At 41.2% G+C, this 22,229-nt stretch overlaps 1 protein-coding gene across 1 annotated transcript in view; it reads left to right on the top strand.

Annotated features, from left to right (window-relative positions):
* PIGK (phosphatidylinositol glycan anchor biosynthesis class K) overlaps positions 1–22,229 on the top strand; it is a 216,104-nt gene that overhangs the window by 30,042 nt on the left and 163,833 nt on the right. Inside the window, exons 4-8 of the mRNA XM_053249813.1 lie at positions 2,469–2,604; positions 5,173–5,284; positions 8,081–8,177; positions 10,475–10,592; positions 12,064–12,174. Of these exons, the coding sequence (XP_053105788.1) occupies positions 2,469–2,604; positions 5,173–5,284; positions 8,081–8,177; positions 10,475–10,592; positions 12,064–12,174 (574 nt within the window). The remainder of the gene's footprint in view (positions 1–2,468; positions 2,605–5,172; positions 5,285–8,080; positions 8,178–10,474; positions 10,593–12,063; positions 12,175–22,229) is intronic.

Raw genomic sequence — 22,229 nt, 5'->3', positions numbered from 1 at the left:
TTGATTTCATTCCACTGTTCCTCTGGTTCCCTATCAGTGAGGTTCAGAACTTCAAAGTGGTTCCTGATGTTCTCCTTGAAAATGGTGGGTACATTCTCAACATCATATCATGGAAGCTGGATAGCTTTGTTTTTCTGCTATAGCTTGACTTGGAACTTGCACATGAGCAGTTCGTGATCGGTTCCACAGTCGGCCCTGGCCATGTCTTGGCTGTTATAACTGAGCTATCCCACCTCCTTGAACCAATAATATAATCAATTTGATTTCTATGTTCTCCATCCGGTGATGTCTATGTGTATAGGCACTACATTGGTTGTTTGAAGAATGTGTTAGCAATGAAGAGATAATTGGCTTAGCAGAAACTCATAAGTCATTCTCCTACATCATTTCTGTTTCCTATGCCATATCGGCTGTCTGTGTTTTTCTCCTTACCTTTTCCAACTTTGGCATTCCAGTCTCCAACCACCAGCATCATATCTTGCTTGCATGTCCTGTCAATTTCATACTGAATTGAACATAAAACTCATCAGCTTCCTCTTCTTCTGCATCAGTCGTTGGGGCATAGTCTTGAAGAACTGTCATGTTAAAGGGTTGTCCACGAAATCTAATTGATATTAGTCGGTCACTGACCATATTGTACCCAAGTACTGTCATTGCTATATCCTGCCTGACTATGAAAGCAAGATCGTTCCTTCTTTGGTTTTTGTGTCCTGAGTAGTAAACGGTATGGTTTTCTGACTGAAAGTATCCCATTCCAATCCATTTTAATTCACTGATGCCCAAGATGTCAATCTGTCATCGATTCATTTCATCTTCCACTGTGTCGAGCTTTCCCATATTCATGCTTCTTACGTTCCATGTTCCCATTGTAATTCTGTCTTTGCAGCTTCGGATTTTCTTTTCCCGCACGGCAACATCAGTTGCTAGACATCCAAAAGGCTTTAGTCTAACAGCGTCATAAACACCATCGGTACTCTGAGAGATTCTTAGCTCTTCCTCAGTTGAGTACCATCTGACCTGAGGGGCCCATCATCTAGGACTACATCGACAATCATTCCATTTTGTCTATCCATGTAGTTTTCTTGGTAAAATACAGGACTGGTTTACCATTGCCTTCTCCTGTGCAGTATGAAATGATGCCTTTGTCATTACTGAAGTGATGGTCTGCCTCCAGCACCTTCCTGTATTGCTGCTGCCCAATATAGGTGCCTTTCCCAGTAGCTGTACCTTATTTATGGAAATTCCGCCCAAGGGGATCTGACTGCTTCTCTGCTCCCCTTCAAACATAAGTACAGATATTTCTGTCCCAGAAGAATTTTTATTTTGTGGAATGACTCTCTGGATTTGGATTATTTTTTATTACTGTACCTTTATTGTTTTTAATGTTCCTTTATTGTTTTTATGTATCTTTTATTCTTCATTTTTACTAAAAGCGAGGTAGAAATAATGAAATACATAGTAAGATATGGAAAGTATTTCTCATCTCTCTAAGTGCAACTAATCCTAAAGCTGGATGAGATGGCCATTTACTCTTATCCCTGCTTGGGATTGGACAGCTCAAAAGAAAAAGGAAGACTTCAGTGCATCTAGAAAGCAGAAAGGCTGCACAAATAAAGTTCATCTTCAGCATTGGTTGATCAGAGTACATATGTGAGGGAAACAGGTTCCATAGTTAATTCCATTCAACTGATTTGGGCATCTGTAGGCCACTGCTCCACCTCCTGGTCAATCAGCTCTTTGCATCTTCTGTTCTAGTTATAATAACTTGGGATGGATAATCAACAGTCTTCCTAAAATGAAATTCTTGAAAGGTAACCTTTTCTAGAGGATTATGGAGTGTTTTAGGTTTCTTCTGTTTCTTAGTCTGCCCAATATACTGAGATGTATTGGACTGAAACAGACAAACTCAACAAAGGCTGGAAAGTGTATTTTGTGGCTGAGCAAAGCAAGGCTTTTATCCTGGGTTTCTCATGGTCAGTTCTGACATGTGATCTCCTGTTCCATACTAATGCTACAGTGATGAGTGCTGTGGCCTAATAGGCAGTACCACTGGTTGATTTTCAATAGTTTCTTTCCAGATTCACCCACACATCTTCATTGCCATCTCTTTGAATTTGAAATATTTTCTAAATTATGGTACAAAATGGTTTGTTTGTTTTTTAAAAAAAATTGTGAATGTGAACCACATATGAGAATCCATTGCATTTGTTGTCCAAACACATTAATAATATTTAAAGATTGTTTTGGTTCTTGGTATATTTTTGATAAGAGTATTGCATTTGTTTGCTAACAAATTTTGATTTGTTAAGAGTCTTGACTTTAGGATTAAAATTGCTGAAGTGCCTTCCAAATAAGAAGGCTGATTAAAGTTGCAACTTGATTTTCACAAATAGATTTCTGTAGTTGTTGGCAACTTTTTTTTCTTCTGTTGTCAAATTGAGTAACTGAAATCCTTTCTTCCCCATTAGTCATATAGTCTTGATGCTTGCGGACGATATGGCTTGCAACCCACGGAATCCCAGCCCAGCTACTGTGTTTAGTCACAAAAACATGGAGCTGAATGTCTATGGAGATGATGTGGAAGTGGATTACAGAAGCTATGAGGTTGAGTATTAAGCAGTTCCTGAATGGAATATTTGCCACTGGCGGGCTAGAACCCATTAATAAGTTGAGAAGGAACTATGAATGATGATATATTGGTCATAGGTATATTTAATATGGGAGTCAATTTTGTCAAAAAACTGAAAGTAAATTGCGCGCAGATATAAAGTAGGAGGTCAACTGGTGGCTGTAGCTCATTTGTTTGTTCCCATAACACTTTGAAGACTACTAGTTCAAGAATTATATTAATTTTCTAATGATTATTTGTGATGACTGGAAGATGCTATTACATTACAACATAATATAGAACACTTAATACAGAATGTGTTATAGTGCTCTATTATAAAGACTTCTAACTTTATAATTGTAATTTTGTAATGCATATTTGTGATGTTTGGAAGATGATATTACATTACAGCAAAATATAGCATGCATTATAATGCTCTATTAGAAATCTTTATAACTTTAGGAATGTTTGGCGTTTTAAAAGCATGTTTAGAACAGTTATGTGTAGATATTGTTTTACGACATTTGAACTGTTTTTATAAAGCATAACTCAGAACAATAGCATATGAATTTGAGTCCCAAGAACATGTTATACCAGATTTGCACAAAAGTCTATGCAAAGCACTAGCCCACATATACACACAATTTTTGACACATTGATGGCTTGAAAGGGACAGAGAATTGTCTCTCTTCCAGTTCATACATGCTTCTTTGTTTAGTCACCTAGAATTGATTGTGTGTGTATGTTCTTTTTAAAAAATAAGTTCAAGCATAGATTGTTCTAAGTACAGTATAGGATTGTAAAATAGCCACTCACCTGTATCTAATTCTATATTTTACAGCAAGTGTATTATGTTTAATCATACAGCAAGTCTTTAGTAAAATCTTGTTCTGCGTTGGGTCCAGGGTGGGGAGGCGAAGAGATTAGTGAGGGGATATAACATTCAGGTGAACTGACTTCTCTTATTGAAAATGTCGACATTTTTTAGTATGAGAGCTATTCTTCAGCATATTAAGAAGACTTGAAATAATTCAAAATTATATATGGTATTAGAAAGTTATTTAGTTATGAGAGCACTTTAAGCATCTCAAGTGCTCTTATAACAGACCTTTGGGACATCAAATGATTCTGGATAAATGAAAGGTTAATCAGTGGGACTTGTATGTTTCTCAGTTGCCTGAGAAACTGAGCTCTTTTTCTTCTGATTGTTATAGTCAAACATAGGTGTGAAGTTTTGGCCACAGATATATCTTTTAAAAGGCCATTGTAAGGATTTAGAAACCCCTAAGTAAATGGGACATGCATCCTCTCAGACTAAAAGAGATACTCTGTAGGAAGAAACTAGGGATGTGCACGGAACCACGGAGGCGTGGTCCGGCACTGGGGGGCATGTAACTTTAAGGGGGGTGGTAGTACTTACCCCACCGCCGCTCTTCCCCCTCCGGCGCTGGTGCGTTTTAAAATCTTCCTGGGGCGGCAGAGTTCCTCCCTGCTGCCCCTGCCCCCGTCGTTGTCATCCAAAGCCTTCAAAGGAGTAAAGCTAGCGGCGCACATGCGGCATGTGCACTTGTCTTCGCCGCTGGCGTGCGCACGCCAGCAGCGGAAACGAGCGCCCGCTAGCTTTACTCCTTTGAAGGCTTTGGATGACAACGACGGGGGCAGGGGCAGCAGGGAGGAACTCTGCCGCCCCAGGAAGATTTTAAAACGCACCAGCGCCGGAGGGGGAAGAGCAGCCGGGGGGGGTAAGTACTACCACCCCCCCTTAAAGTTACATGCCCCCGCCCTCCCGAACCTCCGGACCTCCGAACCGGTCCAGCGGTCTTTTACATTGTGCCCGGACCGAACCGTGCACACTCCTAGAAGAAGCTTGCAAGTAGGTTGATTTGTAATTTTATTGTCTGAATGTTGCCATCTGATTTTTTGAAAGAGAATTGATCTGTTCTGATGTGTACGTTGAGATTTTGGTTTTGGTTAACATCTGTCACAAACCTGATTACATTAATGCTTTCTGAACCTTATACATATGTATTCAGAACCAGTAGCTCTGATTATTTTATGGAAGATTCTTCACTCTCTGGACAGATGGACAGTCTCTGATTAGATGTTTCTACCATTGGAATCTTATTTTCCCTGGGTTTTACAGGGATTTTAAGCAATAAAATATATTTATTAACATCTTGCCATGGTAACGTATAGTAATGTTCCTGGGTACAGGAGATGTGTAAATTGGTGAACATAGATAAAACCATCCAGTGTGACAGGTGTTCAGATCAATGAAGGCATATTAGGACAACGAGAATTGTGGTAGACATGTGCTTGATATCATATGTTTCAGTAATAAACTTTATTACTCTTCAGTAATAAAGGGTATTGAATCTAATGGATTAAAACAAAGTTACATGCTTGGTGATAAATGAAATCTGGCAATGTATTCAACCTTTTGATCTGTTAATGAACTGTACTGAACATTACTAGATGTTTTAGTGGGCTGTTATTTTGAAGAACTGTGTCTGGGGTATAAAATGTGCAGTCCACATAATAGGAGTATTGTTGTTCTTGTTTAGGTTACAGTAGAGAACTTTTTACGCGTATTAACGGGCAGAATCCCAGCAAGTGCTCCTCGCTCAAAGCGTCTGCTTTCTGATGACAGAAGCAATATTCTTATATATATGACAGGTAATTGTCTTTTGTTCAACCCCTTCCCATGCTAGATCTCAAATAGTTGTTCTGTTCTGAGCTTTATACTTAACCTTATTGTAATAGTGTCTTATCCTCCAATATTCTAGTAGAGAAGCTACAAAAAATGAAGGGCTGATATCAAAGAAATAGCAAAAGGAATAGAACCTGTGTTTTTCTCTATTCTGGTGTATGAAATATTAAATGCATCTGGTTGAATTCTCAGTACCATATGTGGAAAGGAGAAACTTCTCTGCCTTCTCTTCTCCACAGCAGGCCCCTGAAAAGTATCTCTTGTGGGTTGGCAGACTCTGCAGTTGGGATAGAATATGGAGGCTGTAGAGGGAAGGGGAATTGTAGGTGATTCTGCCCTCCCATGCAGCATCTCCCTGCCCCATTGTGTTCCCAAGATTCTACGGAACCTTGGGATCTGCTTTTGGGGTTACAGCAGTTTGCTGGGGGGCAGGCTTTGTGGGAACTTCTGCACATGGAACTTTGGACCCAACTCATCAAAAATAAACTACATTTAGGGGTATGTTTTAAATAACAGTTGTTTGAAGTTGGCTCTGTTTTAACATGATGTAACAATGTACACCTTACATTGCACATTGCATGCATCACCTTAAGTGGTGCAGTGGGGAAGTGCTTGACTAACAAGCAGAAGGTTGCTGGTTTGAATCCCCGCTGGTATGGGAAACACCTATAGGAAGATGCTGAAAGGCAACATCTCATACTGCCCGGGAGGAGGCAATAGTAAATGTCTCCTGTATTCTACCAAAAGAAAACCACAGGGCTCTGTGGGTGCCAGGAGTTGAAATTGACTTGATGGCACACTTTACCAACTTAAACATTGTATAGGTCAAAGTTCATTGCTATTACATGCCGTTACAAAGCAGACCTATTACAGTGCTTTTCGCTTTCAGTCATTGTAGCTTTTCAGTGTATTGTGGTTGATAATGTAAAGTGTGCCGTCGAGTCGGTGTCGACTCCTGGTGACCACAGAGCCCTGTGGTTGTCTTTGGTAGAGTACAGGAGGGGTTTACCATTGCCATGAGATGATGCCTTTCAGCATCTTCCTATATCGTTGCTGCCCGATATAGGTGTTTCCCATAGTCTGGGAAACATACCAGCGGGGATTCGAACTGACAACCTCGGGCTTGCTAATCAAGTCATTTCCCTGCTGTGCCATTAGGTGACTTAAATAGTAGTGCTTTATTTATTTATTTATTTATTTATTTTTGCATTTATATACCGTCTTTCATTAAAAACAATCGCAAGGCGGTTTACAAAAGTTAAAAAAAATACAATAAAATGACAATAAAAGTATTAAGCTAAAAATATAAAAACAAACCAAATTTAAAATCTATAAAATACAAGCATTAAAATGATACAACAGGTAAAAACACATAGAAACAGCAATAAAAACAATTATGTAAAAGCCTGGATAAAAAGCGAAGATTTAACAAGCTTTCTAAAAGCTGTGATGGAGTCCGAGGAGCAAATGGCCACTGGGAGAGCATTCCAAAGTCTGAGGGCAGCAACAGAGAAGGCCCTGTCCCGAGTGCACGACAGCCGGGCCTCCCTCATTGTCGGCACCCGGAGCAGAGCCCCCTCAGATATCTTTCAAGGCTTTCAAATAAGCCTTTCAAATAACTTTTATGGAGGGAAGTTAGGGGTGCTTTCCCACCAGGTTGTCCAAATCATGCCCCTCATAACCTTCTAGAGGGCCAGACTGAAAAGTAAGAAGGCCATGTCCCCTCTGCCTCACTGGCTTCTAGAGAGACAGCAAAACTTTGTTTAAATATACTAGAAATAAGGTGCCTATTTGGGACATTGTTGTTGTTATATGTCATAAAACCTATAGGTATTTGAATATAACAATGCAATTTTGCAATTAATTTGACTTGAAGCCTTATTTTCATGGCTTAAATCTTTTAAACTTGGCAATGGTGAGCTTCTTCTTAAGCACAGAGGACCATGTCAAAATGTATCCATGGATCAGAAAGCCATTATTTGCATATTTACTTGCATATAATATGTAGGGCCCACAACTCATCTGTTATGTCAAACATATTTAGATATTCATAAAAAGGCATTGAATAAAATCGTCAAATCCTGAATTGGCTCAACAACAAAATTAAACTGAGTTCTTCCGCTTCTCTTCACAAGTTATCTATGAAAGCCTAGTACTTTTAACAATGCAAAAGTGATTTATATTAGATATGCAAAAGCAGTGGTAGCTGCTGGTGGTATTTCATGCACATTGAGTACTGCTCAGCTTTGCTATAAGGCAAAGAAAGAATAGGTTGGGGGAAGAGAGACAGCATACTAAATCCCAAAGGGTACTGTGTATTCCAAAATGGCCACCACCTGTACTGAATCCCTCTCCACCAACCAATCTATAAATCAAATGTGCAAAGATCATGTTCAAGATCTTTCCACTGTATTCCTGAGAGCCTTTGTTGTGTTATACTCTCAATGGTCTGACTGGGGAAGAGGGACTTGATCATGTCCCCAGGATCTAGCATGTGTATAATGACAGTGGTTGTGTCTTAGAAGAAAAGAGGGAAATTAGGTTACACGCTTTAATTCTAAAGCTTACTTGATCTGGGCAGGACTGTAATCCATGTCTCTTGGGCTGTTTCTTTCTCTTCATTCCTTACTCCCTTAAACCAATTTTTTCTCTTTTTGGTGGAGGTTAGACACAGTTTCTTCAGTGCAGATTGTAGTGGCTTAAGATTTTAAAAAAATAGTATTTAAAGCAAGTTAAGTTATTTTACACCTTTTCTTTATAAGGTCATGGTGGGAATGGCTTCTTGAAATTTCAGGATTCTGAAGAAATTACTAATGTTGAACTTGCAGATGCCTTTGAACAAATGTGGCAGAAAAGAAGGTAATAGTCTTTCAAATAAGTGCCCAAATGTTTGTGTGCACAAACTTTTATTATTTTGCTCAATTTAAAAATAGAAGCTATTCTTACTAATCATGGATGAATGGAGGGGAGGGCATCTCTTTGTAAGCCTGACATCTTATTTAATGCCAAAAACATTTCTAGGCCATATGAAGATTAATGATGGGCTTATTAATCTTCAATGAATGCAGTCGTTTCCCCTTGCCTAAGATTAAATTCATTGAACCAAGAATGTACCCATTGTAGTTTTTAATGGACTGCAAAAATCTCCTTCTTTAATAAAAAAACATAAATTAGAGGTAATAAAATTAAGTTTGAAAAAACCCCTTCTCATTTATTTTTGTACAGCTTTATTGAAAAAATGGTTAAATATTAAAAACATAGGTTGAAATCCTGACTAATGCTGCACGTGTACTAGTGAGATGTGTCCATGCAACAGAAGACTTCTACTAATGCAGCTATAGCACTTGCTTGGGTTGGGGGCAGTTTTCATCTCTCTCCTTTCCTGGAAGTATCTGGCACCACCCCAAAATTATGCCTGAGGGTTGTACAGCCTTCAGGGACAAATGTTTGAGTAGTGCAGGGCACTTCGGGGTGGGGGAAATGGGAGATAGGTAAAAATTACACCCCCTCACGTGGTCTCTAGTGCTGCTGTAATCAGGAAGCCTTGTGGAGCATGGGTGCTTTCCCAACCTGTGTGCGTGCAGCCTTAGGATATTGTCATGCCCCCACTCGAGGACATTGGAGAGGAGTGGGAGGCAGGCGGGCGACTTACTAGAAAATGGGGAGGTGCCTAAGGAGGAGCAGGTGATGTGAATGGGGAGGTAATTGAGACAGGCCAAGGTGAGTGTTTGGCGCAGGAGGGGCCAGCAGAGCCGGGTGATCTTTGGAGAGAAGGGTCAGGATCTGAGTCAGAGTTTGAATGACCACTATCTCCTTGAGAATGCAGATGGGGAAAACATCAGCTGCAGATGAGGGAATTATGGAGTAGTCGTCGTCTGGCGAGAAGACAGGAGCCGGATTGAAGCTATGGCAGCCGGTGGGGGTGGAGTGTTGATTAAGTGCACGTGGCTGCTGACTATAAATCGGGCAGCCTGTGCCTTGAACAAATAGCAACAACACATCAAATCTGCTTGGAGCTTTTGTCAGAGAGATTGTGACTTTGGGATTTGGGCTTCCACTTCTATATTCTTGGTGAGACTGTTAAACCTGACTATTTAGCAGTAAAACTGAAACTTGAGCCACTGGCTATTGTGTCATATATTTCTGGCCAGCATCTTCCATCGAGTGAGCTCGTGACAGCTGTCAGCCATTTAAAAGGACATAGCAGGCATCCATTACTTGAATTATGAACCATCCAAAACTTACAGAAGGAACAAGGGAGCTAAGATGGTTAAGAACTTATTAACCATGTGTGCACTTGTTGCTTTCAGTTTTCAGTGCTTGTTAGAATAAATTATGTCTGTTAATGATATACAGGAGAGCTTTGTTAATAGCGGACTGCGGTTTTGCGTATCTACGGTAGGGTAATTGCCACCCGACCTCAGTATACATGAAAAAAATAGGCATCTAAGCAGTTAATACTTGCATATCCACAGGTCGGGGATGGGTGGAAATCACGTAAGTGGTAATTTCCACCCGCTATTTTGAGCTCAGGAGCCATTTTATGGCTTCTTTTTGGTTTTATAAAAAGGAGAATTTTTTTTTTAGCAAAATAAAACATGATTTTTTTTAAATTCCTGGGAGCATTGCTGGACAGCTGGGGAGACCCAGAGCATGGTAGGGCACTCCCCACATTTCCCACACTTTCACCCCATTTTTCATCCCATTTTCATAAGCCCTTTTGCAATGTTTTTGTCCCCTTGCCCCGCTGCCTAGAAATCTAAATCCCCAATTCCCATTGCCCTAGTGCCCCGTTATCAGTGGTTTCTCTATCCATGCCATCGTGGAATGGAACCCTAGCGGATAACAGGGTTCTCTGTAATGATTTAGGATGGACTTTGCCTTGAATTATGTTTAAAATAGCTTTTTGTTCAGAGAGTAGTATGAAATTTCTACTGGTGGTGGTGGAGGAGAAGAAATCCATTGTTTCTCTTACAAACTAGAGAGGACCACTTTCATTTTAAACATCTGTAGACACTTGATAGTCATAGAATACAAAATGTTTAGGCAGTTGGCTCCTAATCAATTTTCAATAAATCAATTAATAAATACTAAGTAAACTGTACAAATTATCCTTTTAAAAGGATAAACATAAAATATGTTTGTTTTTCTTCTAGATACAATGAGTTGCTGTTTATCATTGATACATGCCAAGGTGCATCAATGTATGAACGGTTTTATTCTCCTAATATCATGGCTTTGGCTAGTAGCCAAGTTGGAGAAGACTCTCTTTCAGTAAGTATATTGTTTTCATCACCTTTGATGAAGCGTCGTCAAGTCAGTGTTGACTCTTAGCGACCTCATAGATAGAGCTGGGTTTTCACATAATGTGTCCTAAGTATTTGAGCCTGGTCATTTGTGCCTCAAGTGAAAATTCTGGATTGATTTGTTCTACGATCCATTTGTTTGTTTTCCTGGCTGTCTGTGGTATCCTCAAAAGTCTTCTCCAGCACCAAAGCTCAAGAGCATCAGTGCTTTTTCTTTCTTGCTTCTTCAAAGTCCAGCTTTTGCATCCATAAGTGTCACGGGGAAAACCATTGTCTGAACGATTCTAAGCTTTGTAGGTATAGACGTGTCATGGCATCTAAATATCCTTTCCAAGGCCTTCATTGCCTTAGTTAAGCAAATATAGGTGCAGTAGGTCTGAAATTTGATAACACAATTTCCTTTCCAAATTCCAATATTCCTTTCCAAATTCTGTGTTTAGAATAAATTCTACTAGCTAAGCACATTTGCTTGAACTTGTTTCAAATAATATAGCACTAGGCTGACAAATGTTATATTTCTAATGGAATTAGTACTTTTAAAAAACAGAGTATTGCAGAAAAATGAAGGGGAGGATGGAAAGAGGTTATGAGTGGATACAGACTGAAGGGCTGGACATGAAGGGAAGGCAGATTTAGAATACTAATGATGTCCTTTCCTTGATCAGTGGAAGCATCTTCCAGATGTTTGTTCTGTTCACCTTAGGAGAAACGACAAAGACCTATAATGATAATATTTTCACACTAGAAGCTAAGTGATGCTATGAAAAATCCAAACGTATCGCATCAAACTATTTCTTATTTTTTTAATTTAAAAAAGAATCAATCAGAAGGAAATAAATCGATTCCTTGAAGAAAAAATAAAGTCTTCAGCCACATTTTTGATGCCTAAGTACAAACTCTCACAGCAACTCTCAAATAGAGCAAGCCTGGCAATAGCCTAAACCCAGAGGCTGGTGAGTGTGTGTGCGTGTGTGCACACTCATGTGCATGGATATGTTGCCCTTCTGTCCCCCACCATAGGTGTACAAGCTGCCAGCTTGTACATATAAGTATCAGCATTCTTGCAATTCTTTTCTTGTTTGTCAGGATTCTGCCATCTTCAGCTCTGAGCAGATTTAAAATATGTTCATTATTCCCCTGCCATGTAATGCCTGAGTTGCCACTATATTCTTATCGGTGGCAAATTTAAAAGGGCCAAGTGCAGGGAACTATGTAGCCACACTGCTGTACAAGATGCTGATTAATTTATATTTGACTTCCCATAATTACTTTTTAATAGTCAGCCATCTTTTTTTGGTCATGCCTCAGATAATTTGGCTGTCTTCAAATGGTAACTGGCATTTACATGGCACTGTTTTTCTTATTGCTGAATATTTATTGTTTCTGTATAGAATATGAAATAATATCATAAAGTCTACAATTGTGTATTCATTTTGCAGCACCAGCCAGATCTTGGGATTGGAGTTCATTTGATGGATAGGTATACATTTTATGTCTTGGAGTTCTTGGAAGAAATTCATCCAGCTAGCCAGACCAATATGAATGACCTTGTAAGTATTAATTTACCTTTTTATATGTTTACACAGCTTCTGCTAGCTTGTAATGTTTATTTCATATAATATTTTAATGTGCAAATAATCTTGCAGCATGTGGTTTTATTGTCACCCCAGCCCTGGAAGGTAGGTGATCATTCTGCAAGTTGAACCATTTTTTGATACTCATTCTCTTTAGCAAGTAAATCTTGACAAGTAAACTCTCTTTTGATTTAGTAATGTTATAAGCTAAATTTTGGAAGTGGCTTCTTCATATGCAATTCTGCCTTTAAATTAGTGACTGTATACAAATTTCAAACTGTTGTTTCAGATCCTGGGTTCAATGGGAATTCATTAGCCTTTACTGTAATTAACATTGCTGCTGATGTAGTGGTTAATCATAGGTTGGAAATGACTTAATGAAGAACCATATGTACTGAGTGTAAGGTTCAATCCCTGAACAAGTTTGGCCCTCCTGCAGATGTTGGAATACAATTCCCATAATTCCTGACTATTGACCATTGTGGCTTGGGATCATGGGAGTTGCAGTCCAGCATCAGCTGAGGGTCAAAATTATGCAGCCCTGAGTTAAAAGGTATGTAGTAATAATGCTGGGGAAAAACTTCTGTCTGAGACCTTGGAAAACTGTTCTATTTTTCCAAGGCCGTGGCAGGTATAGACAGTAGAGGGCTACATGGACCAATAATCTGACAATATGTCAACTTCATGTATTCATTTGTAGTCTCATGGATCTAATTCATGCTCTAAAAAGGCAGTGGGTATGTGGAAATGACCTGCTCTTGATGCAGAACCATGAGTAAGCAATTTGGCAATAGCCCATGCTATTTCATTTATTTTTAAATTAAATATTGGGAAGTGCCCTCTGTCACAATCCAGCTATGTGGGGTGGCCTGCCAAATGTTTCTGTCGAATTTTTTTTTGCCCCACATCAGTGGGTTCAAGTCAAACCAAGAAATTAGCAGATAGAAAGTAACAATGTATTGTCATAAAAATAATTTTATATTTGGGTATCATCCTCATCTATTACAGTCCACGATGAGTCATCAATTACAGTAATCAACAGTTATAGACAGTTTAACTTGAAATACTCCAATCTCTATATTTAATTTGCCCAAATGTACCCGTCGCTAATCCCATGTGTGGCAGCTCTCACGAGAGTTTGCGAGCAGCTGCTTGGGAGACAGTGACGGGATCAGGGAGAAAATGGCGGCAGCAGCCGGCTGGATGGGAGTGAAAGCACTGCCGGCGGGCGGGGAGGGAAAGATTCCACAGCCCAGCCTGGCCTGCGGGGAAGGAAAGCGAGGGAAACCGCCACCAGCAGGTAGGGAGGGAAAGGAAAGCCAAGTGCAGAATGGAATGAGGTTGAGGCGGGGGGGGGGGGGAGGACAGAGAATGGACTGGGGCTGAAGGGAGGGGGAATGACAGGGAGAACTAGGGGCACAGATGGTCTGCGCTGGCTCAGCTAGTACTAAATAATACTGAATAATACTACCAGCCCACCACCAAAATAACACCTAACATAAGGGTTAACCATTTCTTTCCCAATATTTCAAGCAATAGCACAAAATTTAGCCATACAGGTAATCTCAGCATCAGAGTCAGAAAGGAGATTTACATAAAAGTCGTCCGGCCTGCCTGGATAGTGTAACAAAATTGGACCATTAAGAAGAGAACGTATATCTTTATAAAATACACAGGAAAGCAATACATGCTAGTAATACATGATTCAATCATGCCTGATTCAGTAATGATAACTGATTCAATAATGCCTGATTCAGTCATAATTGAATAATAATAACTGATTCAATCATGCCTGACTGACAGGGGCAGAGGCGTTGGAAATAAAGAGTAAGGCAATATCTTCCCTCCAAAACTGTCTAAGGAGACACATTTAAATGGGCCAAAGTAAAGGCACAGCAGAATGTAGGGAAAGTAAGTTTATATAAGTAGTTAGCTGGGGGCGGGATTTGTCTAGAATTTCCTACAACCATGCAGTGTGTAACCTGCGCTCTGTACTTTTGAAGCGCAATATCTCAAAGGTGCTGAAGAATTGATTCTTTGGCCTTAAAGAGGCCTATACGAGCCACATCTGAAAACGGGAGGCTGTAACACCAAAGTTTCTTTTCCACTGCATTTTCCCATCTGGAGGAGAAGCTTTCCATTAAAGTAAAGGTGGCCAACCAGAGGGGCTGTAAATTAATTTAAACCAGTAGTTGAAAGTAAGTGACCAAATGCGGTCTTCATTTGGAATTAACCTCGTTTCAGTTCTCAGTAAAGCATTTGGTATGCCATGTGGAACACCAAGAATACATCTTAGAAACATGGACTATATTTGGGAAATCTAAAAAGAAGTTTATATTAATATTTTCAGTGCTTTAATTTTTCTTTATGCATGATTGCTTAAATCTGTTATACCCTTGAATTACTATGTTAAGAAGTGCAATTGTTCCCATATAAATTGCTTTCAAATGAACTTTGAATTTATTGATAATACAGCATTTAAACCACGTTAATTATGTTGGTTTATTTTGAACATAAAAATAACTTTTTAGGGTTTTATACAACATATAAACACTTTTAGTGTTTTTTAGTAAATATATAAGACTAATAATATGCCAGATCAGATCACAATCTGTTGAGGGGGCATTGGGAAACTTGGTATAGTTACGTTTTCTGAGGGGGGAAAACAACTTATTAATTTTAATTTAATTTTATTTAAAATATTTCTATACCGCACCAAACTCGTGTCTCTCTTACAATTTAAAACATTAAATCAATTAACAATTAAAATTATTTAAAACATTAAAAACATTAAAAATATTTAAAACCAAGTATTAAAATATTAAAACTATAGATCTAATTAAAAGCCTGGGTGAATAAATGTGTCTTCAGCACCTTTTTAAAAGTTGCCAGAGATGAGGAAGCTTTTATTTCAACAAGGAGCATATTCCAAAGTCCAGGGGCTGCAACAGAGAAGGCCCATTCCCGAGTAGCCGCCAGACGGGTTGGCAGCAACTATAGACAAACCTTTCCAGATGATCTTAACAGGTGGGGATCATGGTGAACAACATGTTCTCTTAAATGCCCAGGGCCTAAGCTGTTTAGGGCTTTATGACCAGCATCTTGTATTTTGCCCGGAAACGTATTGACAGCCAGTGTAGTTCTTTCAACACAGGAGTAATATGGTCTTTCCTGGATGACCCAGAGACCAACCTAGCTGCCGTATTCTGGACCAACTGCAGTTTCAGGACTATGTATAAAGGCATCCTCACATAGAACACATTGCAGTAATCCAGCCTAGAATTTGCCAGCATATGTACCACCATTTTGAGATCACTCGTCTCTCAAGAAACGGATACAATTGGCGTATTAGCCAAAGCTGATGAAAAGTACCTCTGGCCACTGCCTCAACCTGGGACACCAGGGAGAGGCTTTGATCCAGAAGCACCCCCAGACTGTGTACCTGTTTCTTCTGGGGGAGCATGACCCCATCCAGAAGTGGAAGATCAAAATCGTCTCCCGAGTTCCAACCCTGCACAATAAGTACCTCCGTCTTATCTGGATTCAGCCTCAGTTGGTTATCCCTCATCCATCCCATTACTGATTCCAGGCAGGCATTTAAGGAGATTATGCCTTCTCTTGGTGATGTTGACATGGAGAAATAGATTTGGGTGTCATCAGCATACTGATTACGCTCTGCATCAAATCTGTTGATGATCTCTCCCAGCGGTTTCATGTAGATGTTAAACAACATCGAAGACAATATGGAGCCCTGAGGGACATCATACAAAAGTTCAGATTTGGAAGAACAAAAGTCTCCAATGGACACCATCTGGAATCTTCCCGTGAGGTAGGAGTGGAACCACTGCAAAGCAGTGCCTCCCACCTTCAATCCCCTCAGATGTTCCAGAAGGATATTGTGGTCAATAGTATGGAAAGCCACCGAGAGATACAAGAGGACCAATAGAAGCAAACTCCCTCTGTCAATTCCCAATTGGAAATCATCCAAAAGGCCGACCAAGACAGTCTCCACCCCATAACCCGCCTGAAAACCAGTTTGAAATGGGTCTAGATGATAAGTTTCCTCCAAGACCGCCTGGAGCTGGGAGGCCACCACCTTCTCAATCACCTTGCCTATTCATAGAAGGTTGGAGACAGACCTGTAATTGCCTAACTGAGGGATCCAAGATGGGGGGAAGAGCGGAGGGCGGGATAAGTGCACCCTCCCCCTCTCTTAAACAGCACAGCCCATCATCAAACCCGCCACCTTTTGAACCAGTTCGGAAGCCCATAAAGTTCCTTTTAACCAGTTCTGTACACATCCCTAGTCATGAACCGAAACTGATCCAGGTCATCACATAAGAGGAGTTGCTGGACACCTTGGCAACAGACTCTGTAACAATTATGGAGTTTGAATCTAAGTCGGCCCGAATACGAGATATTTTGTTCACAAAAAACTCATTAAAAACGTCACAGAGAGTAATTGTTGGTTCCAAGTACCGATTCAAGGGGGAAGGGGGCGCTCTTTAGTCCCTTCACGACTCTAAACAACTCCGCCGGATGTGAACTTGCAGACGTGATATGGGAGGAAAAGCATAGTTTCTTTGCTGTATGTATTGCCTGAACATAGATCTTCAAATGCGCTCTATGTAATAATCTGTCAAATTCGAGCTGAGTCTTTCTCCACTTGCGCTCTAGTCGTCTACCTTGCCGCTTCAGCCTCTGTAGTTCTTCTGTATACCAAGGGGCCAGTTTTGAAGCAGATCATAGAGGACGCTTAGGAGCGATCATTTCCACTGTCTTGGTGAGTTGATTATTCATATTCTCCACCAGTGTCAACAGGGTCACCAGCAGAGCCAACATCAAATCCCTCCAAGGCTTCTTGGAATTCTATTGGATCCAGTAACCTTCTTTGGCAGACCATCCTAATGGGCCCTCTGCCCCTGTGGAGGTGGGACGTGGTCGTGAGTCCAACCTTAACCAGATGGTGACAATGGGAAAATCACAGGCATCTCCACCCATGGAACACCCTGTTCAGAATGAAAGACAAGATCAAGCGTGTGACCAGCAATATGTATTGGTCCCGAGAACACTTGGGATAGGCCCATAGTTGTCATGGCCGCTATGAACCCCTGAGCCGCCCTGGACAAATTGGTCCCAAAATGAACATTGAAGTCCCCCACCACCACAAGCCTGGGAGACTACCGCCAAGCCTGAGACCAAGTCTGTCAGCTTAGTTAGGGACTTCATTGGGCAGCAGGGCGATTGGTACACCAACAGAAGTCCCAGTCTATCCCTGGTCCCCAAACTTAGGTACACACACATTCAATATGATCAGACACTTCAACAGGGATCCTGGCAAGGGAGATATTGTTCTTATAGATCACAGCCACTCCACTTCCCCACCCACATCCCCTCCCCCGCTCCTCAACAGAGTACCCTGTTGGGAGAGTCTGGGACCAAATTGGGCCACCAGCCTCCCCCAACCAAGTCTCTGTAATACATACCAGATTGGCCCCTTCATCCAGAATCAGATTATGGATGATTTCAGGTTTATTCTGGCATTGTAACCTGGCATTACAAAGGTGCCAGATGAGGCTCTGTGGGTGGTTAGCATTGCTTTCCAAGGTCAAAGAGCTGGCAGGGCAGCCAGAAGGGAAAACAGTAATTAAGTTTCTGACTTCCCTTCCCCTGCAGTGGCCTGCTGACCTGTCAATGTTACTTCTTCTATTCCCCACCACCACCGGAATAACTGCCCCATAATCAGTGGGTACACCCCCTGTCTCCCCATCTCCAAACACATTAAAACTCAACTCACCCAGGATTTCAAAAGGAAGGCAAATTAAAATACCCACCCACCTTTACACACCCACGAGGGATCTTGAGCCTAACAGCCTGGCCCTTGCCCTTGTTATCCCCCAAAGTGGCTCCCCCAAAGGGGCCACCCCTTTGTTGTCACCTCTTTGGTAGTGGGCCCACCGCCACAGGCAGCGTTCCTATAGAAGCCCAAAGCGTTCCTATAGAAGCCCAAAGCTGGGCAGGTGGCCCCAGGAACTGCCGCTGGAACTGGAACTGGGCCCAGTCCTTCACACTCACCACAGAAGTTACACAGAGGCAGCAGGCTGCAGCCTCTCAGGGGAAGCAGGAGCATGCAGGAAACAGCAGAAGGAGCCAACAGCACCTACCCAGTTTCTCACTCAGGCAGCACTGGATGGGAAGCAGATGGATTCTTCCTCTCCTCTGCTGTGCTTCTAGCAAACTGAGAGACAAACAACATTCCTATAAAGGCCCAAAGCTGGGCAGGTGACCCCAGGAACTGCTGAATAACTTGGGAACTGGCCTCATTCCTGCACACATTCCCCACAGCAGGCTGCAGCCTCACAGGGGAAGCAGGAGCAGTCAGGTAACAGCAGAAGGAGCCAACAGCACCCACTCGGTTTTGCACCCACGTGGTCTCTCACCCGGTCTCTCACTTATATACATTCTATGCAAATGTGAGATTGGAAAAATTTCCAGATTGGAAAAATTTCCAGAAATTTCTGGGGATGTTTTCAGGCAAGGTTTCCAGTTCAAAATATTCCAGAGAACCCACATCACAGACCCATCTTAACATCAGCTATAAGGGACCTAGCTGTAATAACTCATTGCTGCAATCAGCACATGCTTAGGGATGCCCATATGGTACCCAGTCTGCTGAAAAATTGCAACATATGTGTATGAGAAGTCAGCCCTGCAGAAACTGTTTCTAATAAAACTGGATCTTCTCCTTCCTTAATTAATTCCTTAACTGTTTCTAATAAAACTGGATCTTCTCCTTCCTTGACCTACCTAATTCTGATAGTGACTTGACCTGCCTAAACAGATTACATAATACATTCTAGCCCTATTTGAACATTATGCTGCATGTCTGTACACATAAGCATGTTTTTGTGTGAATGGCTGTGCGTTGTATTGGACTATTTGCTACCTCTGTTCTTGCTGGCCAATGACTGTAATAAAATTGATGATGATGATGATGGTGAATGGCTGTGTATGCATTCAAACTAAACCTGAGTCCATACAGCTCCTTCAAATGCATGGTGCAGATGGGAAGTACCTTGCTATGTATGTGTTCAACATTGTGTTTGTGTGTGTGTATGTGTGTGTACCGATCTGTAAATGTACATTGATGTACACTGATTGTACAGATGTACAGATGTACACTGATGTACACTGTACAAATGTACACTGATTGTATATGTATTGAGCATAATGTACGAATATGCTTTCTGCTGTTCTCTGTTCCCGTATATCCCTATAGAAAGGATCAGCCGTGTATTGAGCTTTTAAAAGTAAGGGCCGTTTTTCATGAGCAAAAGGTTTTGATGCAAATACAGCGTGTTTATATGCTGCCTTATAGATTTAAATTAAGCCTTGCTGACATGCTGCATCAAAAGATACAAGTTGTGAATGTGTGTGTGTCTGTGTATATCTGAATGAGCTGTGATTCTTTTCTTTTTTTATTTGGAGAGTAAGCAGCTGCTTAAAAGCACTTATCAGTATCTTGACTACGGAAGCTGATGCAATCTTATTGCTAGATAAGGTGGCATTACTTTTGCAATAAATAGCCCACGCTAACCGTTTTGGTAGTGACACAGAACAGCGTCAATGACTAATGTTCAGTGTTCTTACTATCAAGAGAATGAAGCCTTTATTCTTCAATGACTGCCAAATGGTAGCTTAACAAGGCTCATGTATGGGATATAAAGACTTCTAGAACAAAATGTGCACCAGAATAAGAAGGTGATATTGCCATTTTGAATGGGTGTGCTTTGTCTGTAGTCTATATAATTCATTGGCTTATTAGAAACCAACAGTAGGTTAACAAGTATGTTCGCAGCCATCAGGAAAATAATATGGAATGGACCAGCCTGGCAGAAATCTTGGGTTAGGCTCTACAATTTGTTGATGATGCAGCAGGTTTAGAAACACTTTTCAATGCCTTTAGCTTTTATTTATTTATTCTATTTTTATTTATTTTTACATTTATATCCAAGGAGCCCAGAGTGGTGGACTACATACTTGAGTTTCTCTTCACAACAACCCTGTGAAGTAGGTTAGGCTGAGAGAGAAGTGACTGGCCCAGAGTCACCCAGCTAGCATCACGGCTGAAAAGGGATTTGAACTCGGGTCTCCCCGGTCCTAGTCCAGCACTCTAACCACTACACCACGCTGGCTTTTATTTATTTATTTATAGTAGGGATGTCAAACTGTGACCCTCCAGCTGTTGTGGCCTACAGCTCTCATCATCTAGTCACAATAGCTAAGGATGATGGGAATTGTCGGCCAACAACAGCTGGAGGGCCAAACGTTTGATTTAGAGAGACCACATTCTTTTGGCCATATCTTAGTCTTGTGCATTCCCTCCTCCCCAAGTACTCTGACTTCTTCCTTCACTATCTGGTTCAGCAAACTATAGAGGCTGTTCTCATGCACAGGCAAAACCGGGCTAACGAAGCCAAGCCAAGCTCGGTCTTCTCCGTGCATGAGAATCGCCGGAATCGTGCTCAGTCCCAGCAGCGCCTCTGAGACAAACCCACCAAGCCATCCACCCTCTTAAATAAAGCTAGTGCTCTCTTAGCCACATTTTTTTGATCATCTGCCAGCCCTGGCTGCTTGCAGCCGGGGCTGTGAGACCGCGCGGCTCCTGGATTGCATTGGTGGAATCCCCATAATGTGCTGCACACTTGCGCAGTGCTTTATGGGAGTTCTGGGAGCTGGGATGAAGCATCTCAGCCCTCGACCCTCTGCACTGCCACTGGCTGTTGGCAGTCATGTGAACAGGTGATCAGCCCTCCCAGGGAGAGAAGAGGGGTTGTCTATGGGGAGGTAAGTGAAAGCAGTCATCTTCTACTCTCCCCCTCAAGCCCTTTCTCACCGATCGTGAGAAAGGACTCATAGTTTGGTATCTGAACCCATTTTAAATCACTGTCATATTTTGACAGTACAGTTCCACAAATTGTGGCTAAGCTTAGTAGCACAAAGTAGCACTTAGTAGCACTTCTACTAGCCAGCTAAAAATCCAGCCCACTAGATTATCACCTGCTGCCACATAAATTCTAGACTAATTACAAATACGACAAATACGAATCCGAAGAATATTTATATACCACTTTCCAACCAAAGTTCCCAAAGTGGTTTATATAGATATAAAGAAATAAAATGGCTCCCTGTCCCCAAAGGGCTCACAATCTAACAAAGAAGCATAAGATAGACAGCAGCAACAGCCATGGGAGGGATGCTGTGTTGAGGATGGATAGGGCCCATAGCTCTCTCCCTGCTAAATAAAGAGAATCACTTCTTTTAAAAGGTACTTCTTTGCTCAGATAGCAGACGTTATTTGCAGAACTGTGTCCATAAAAAGCCATTTTAAAGACTTATTTTGTATTTGTTTTTAATTGTATCTGATGAATACATAATAATTTCTGAAAAGCAAGCTGTTTGGAAAAACATAGGACTGGGCTGCTGGATTCTGTCTCTGTCTCCTCTTCCCTGAGTTAGCGAAAATCTACTGCACACTCTGATTTTAAACATGATTTTATTAATTTGCATTAAGCAGATTTGTACCCTAGTTCCAAAGCCTGCAAGATGCTTGTTTAGCTACTCACCAGTGTTCCCTCTAATTTTTTTCATCTGTGAGCAGGATGAGCTTTGTTCTGGGTGGCAGTATCAAGGCAGTGTGTGTGCATATACATTCAGAGTGGGACTTTCCAGATTCAGTCTGAGCAGGATCTAAAATTAACTGAGTGGACATCAAAAAACTTGTGTGTGCAAGCACATGCGCATGCCTTAGAATGAACACTGGTACTTGCCCACTGCAGCTTCCAGAGCTTAGCTAAATGGCACTGAAGTGTCATCATCCACCCCCCCTCCTCATATACTGCTCTTCAGCCAAAGTTTTCAAAGTGGTTTACATAGAAAAATAAACAATACATAAATAAGATGGTCCCCTGTTCCCAAAGGGCTCACAATCTAAAAAGAAATGTAAGGTTGACACCAGAAACAGCCATTGG

The sequence above is a fragment of the Hemicordylus capensis genome, chromosome 4, assembly GCF_027244095.1.
Source record: "Hemicordylus capensis ecotype Gifberg chromosome 4, rHemCap1.1.pri, whole genome shotgun sequence".
Classification (NCBI taxonomy): domain Eukaryota; kingdom Metazoa; phylum Chordata; class Lepidosauria; order Squamata; family Cordylidae; genus Hemicordylus; species Hemicordylus capensis.
This window is presented reverse-complemented; position numbering and strand designations above follow the sequence as displayed.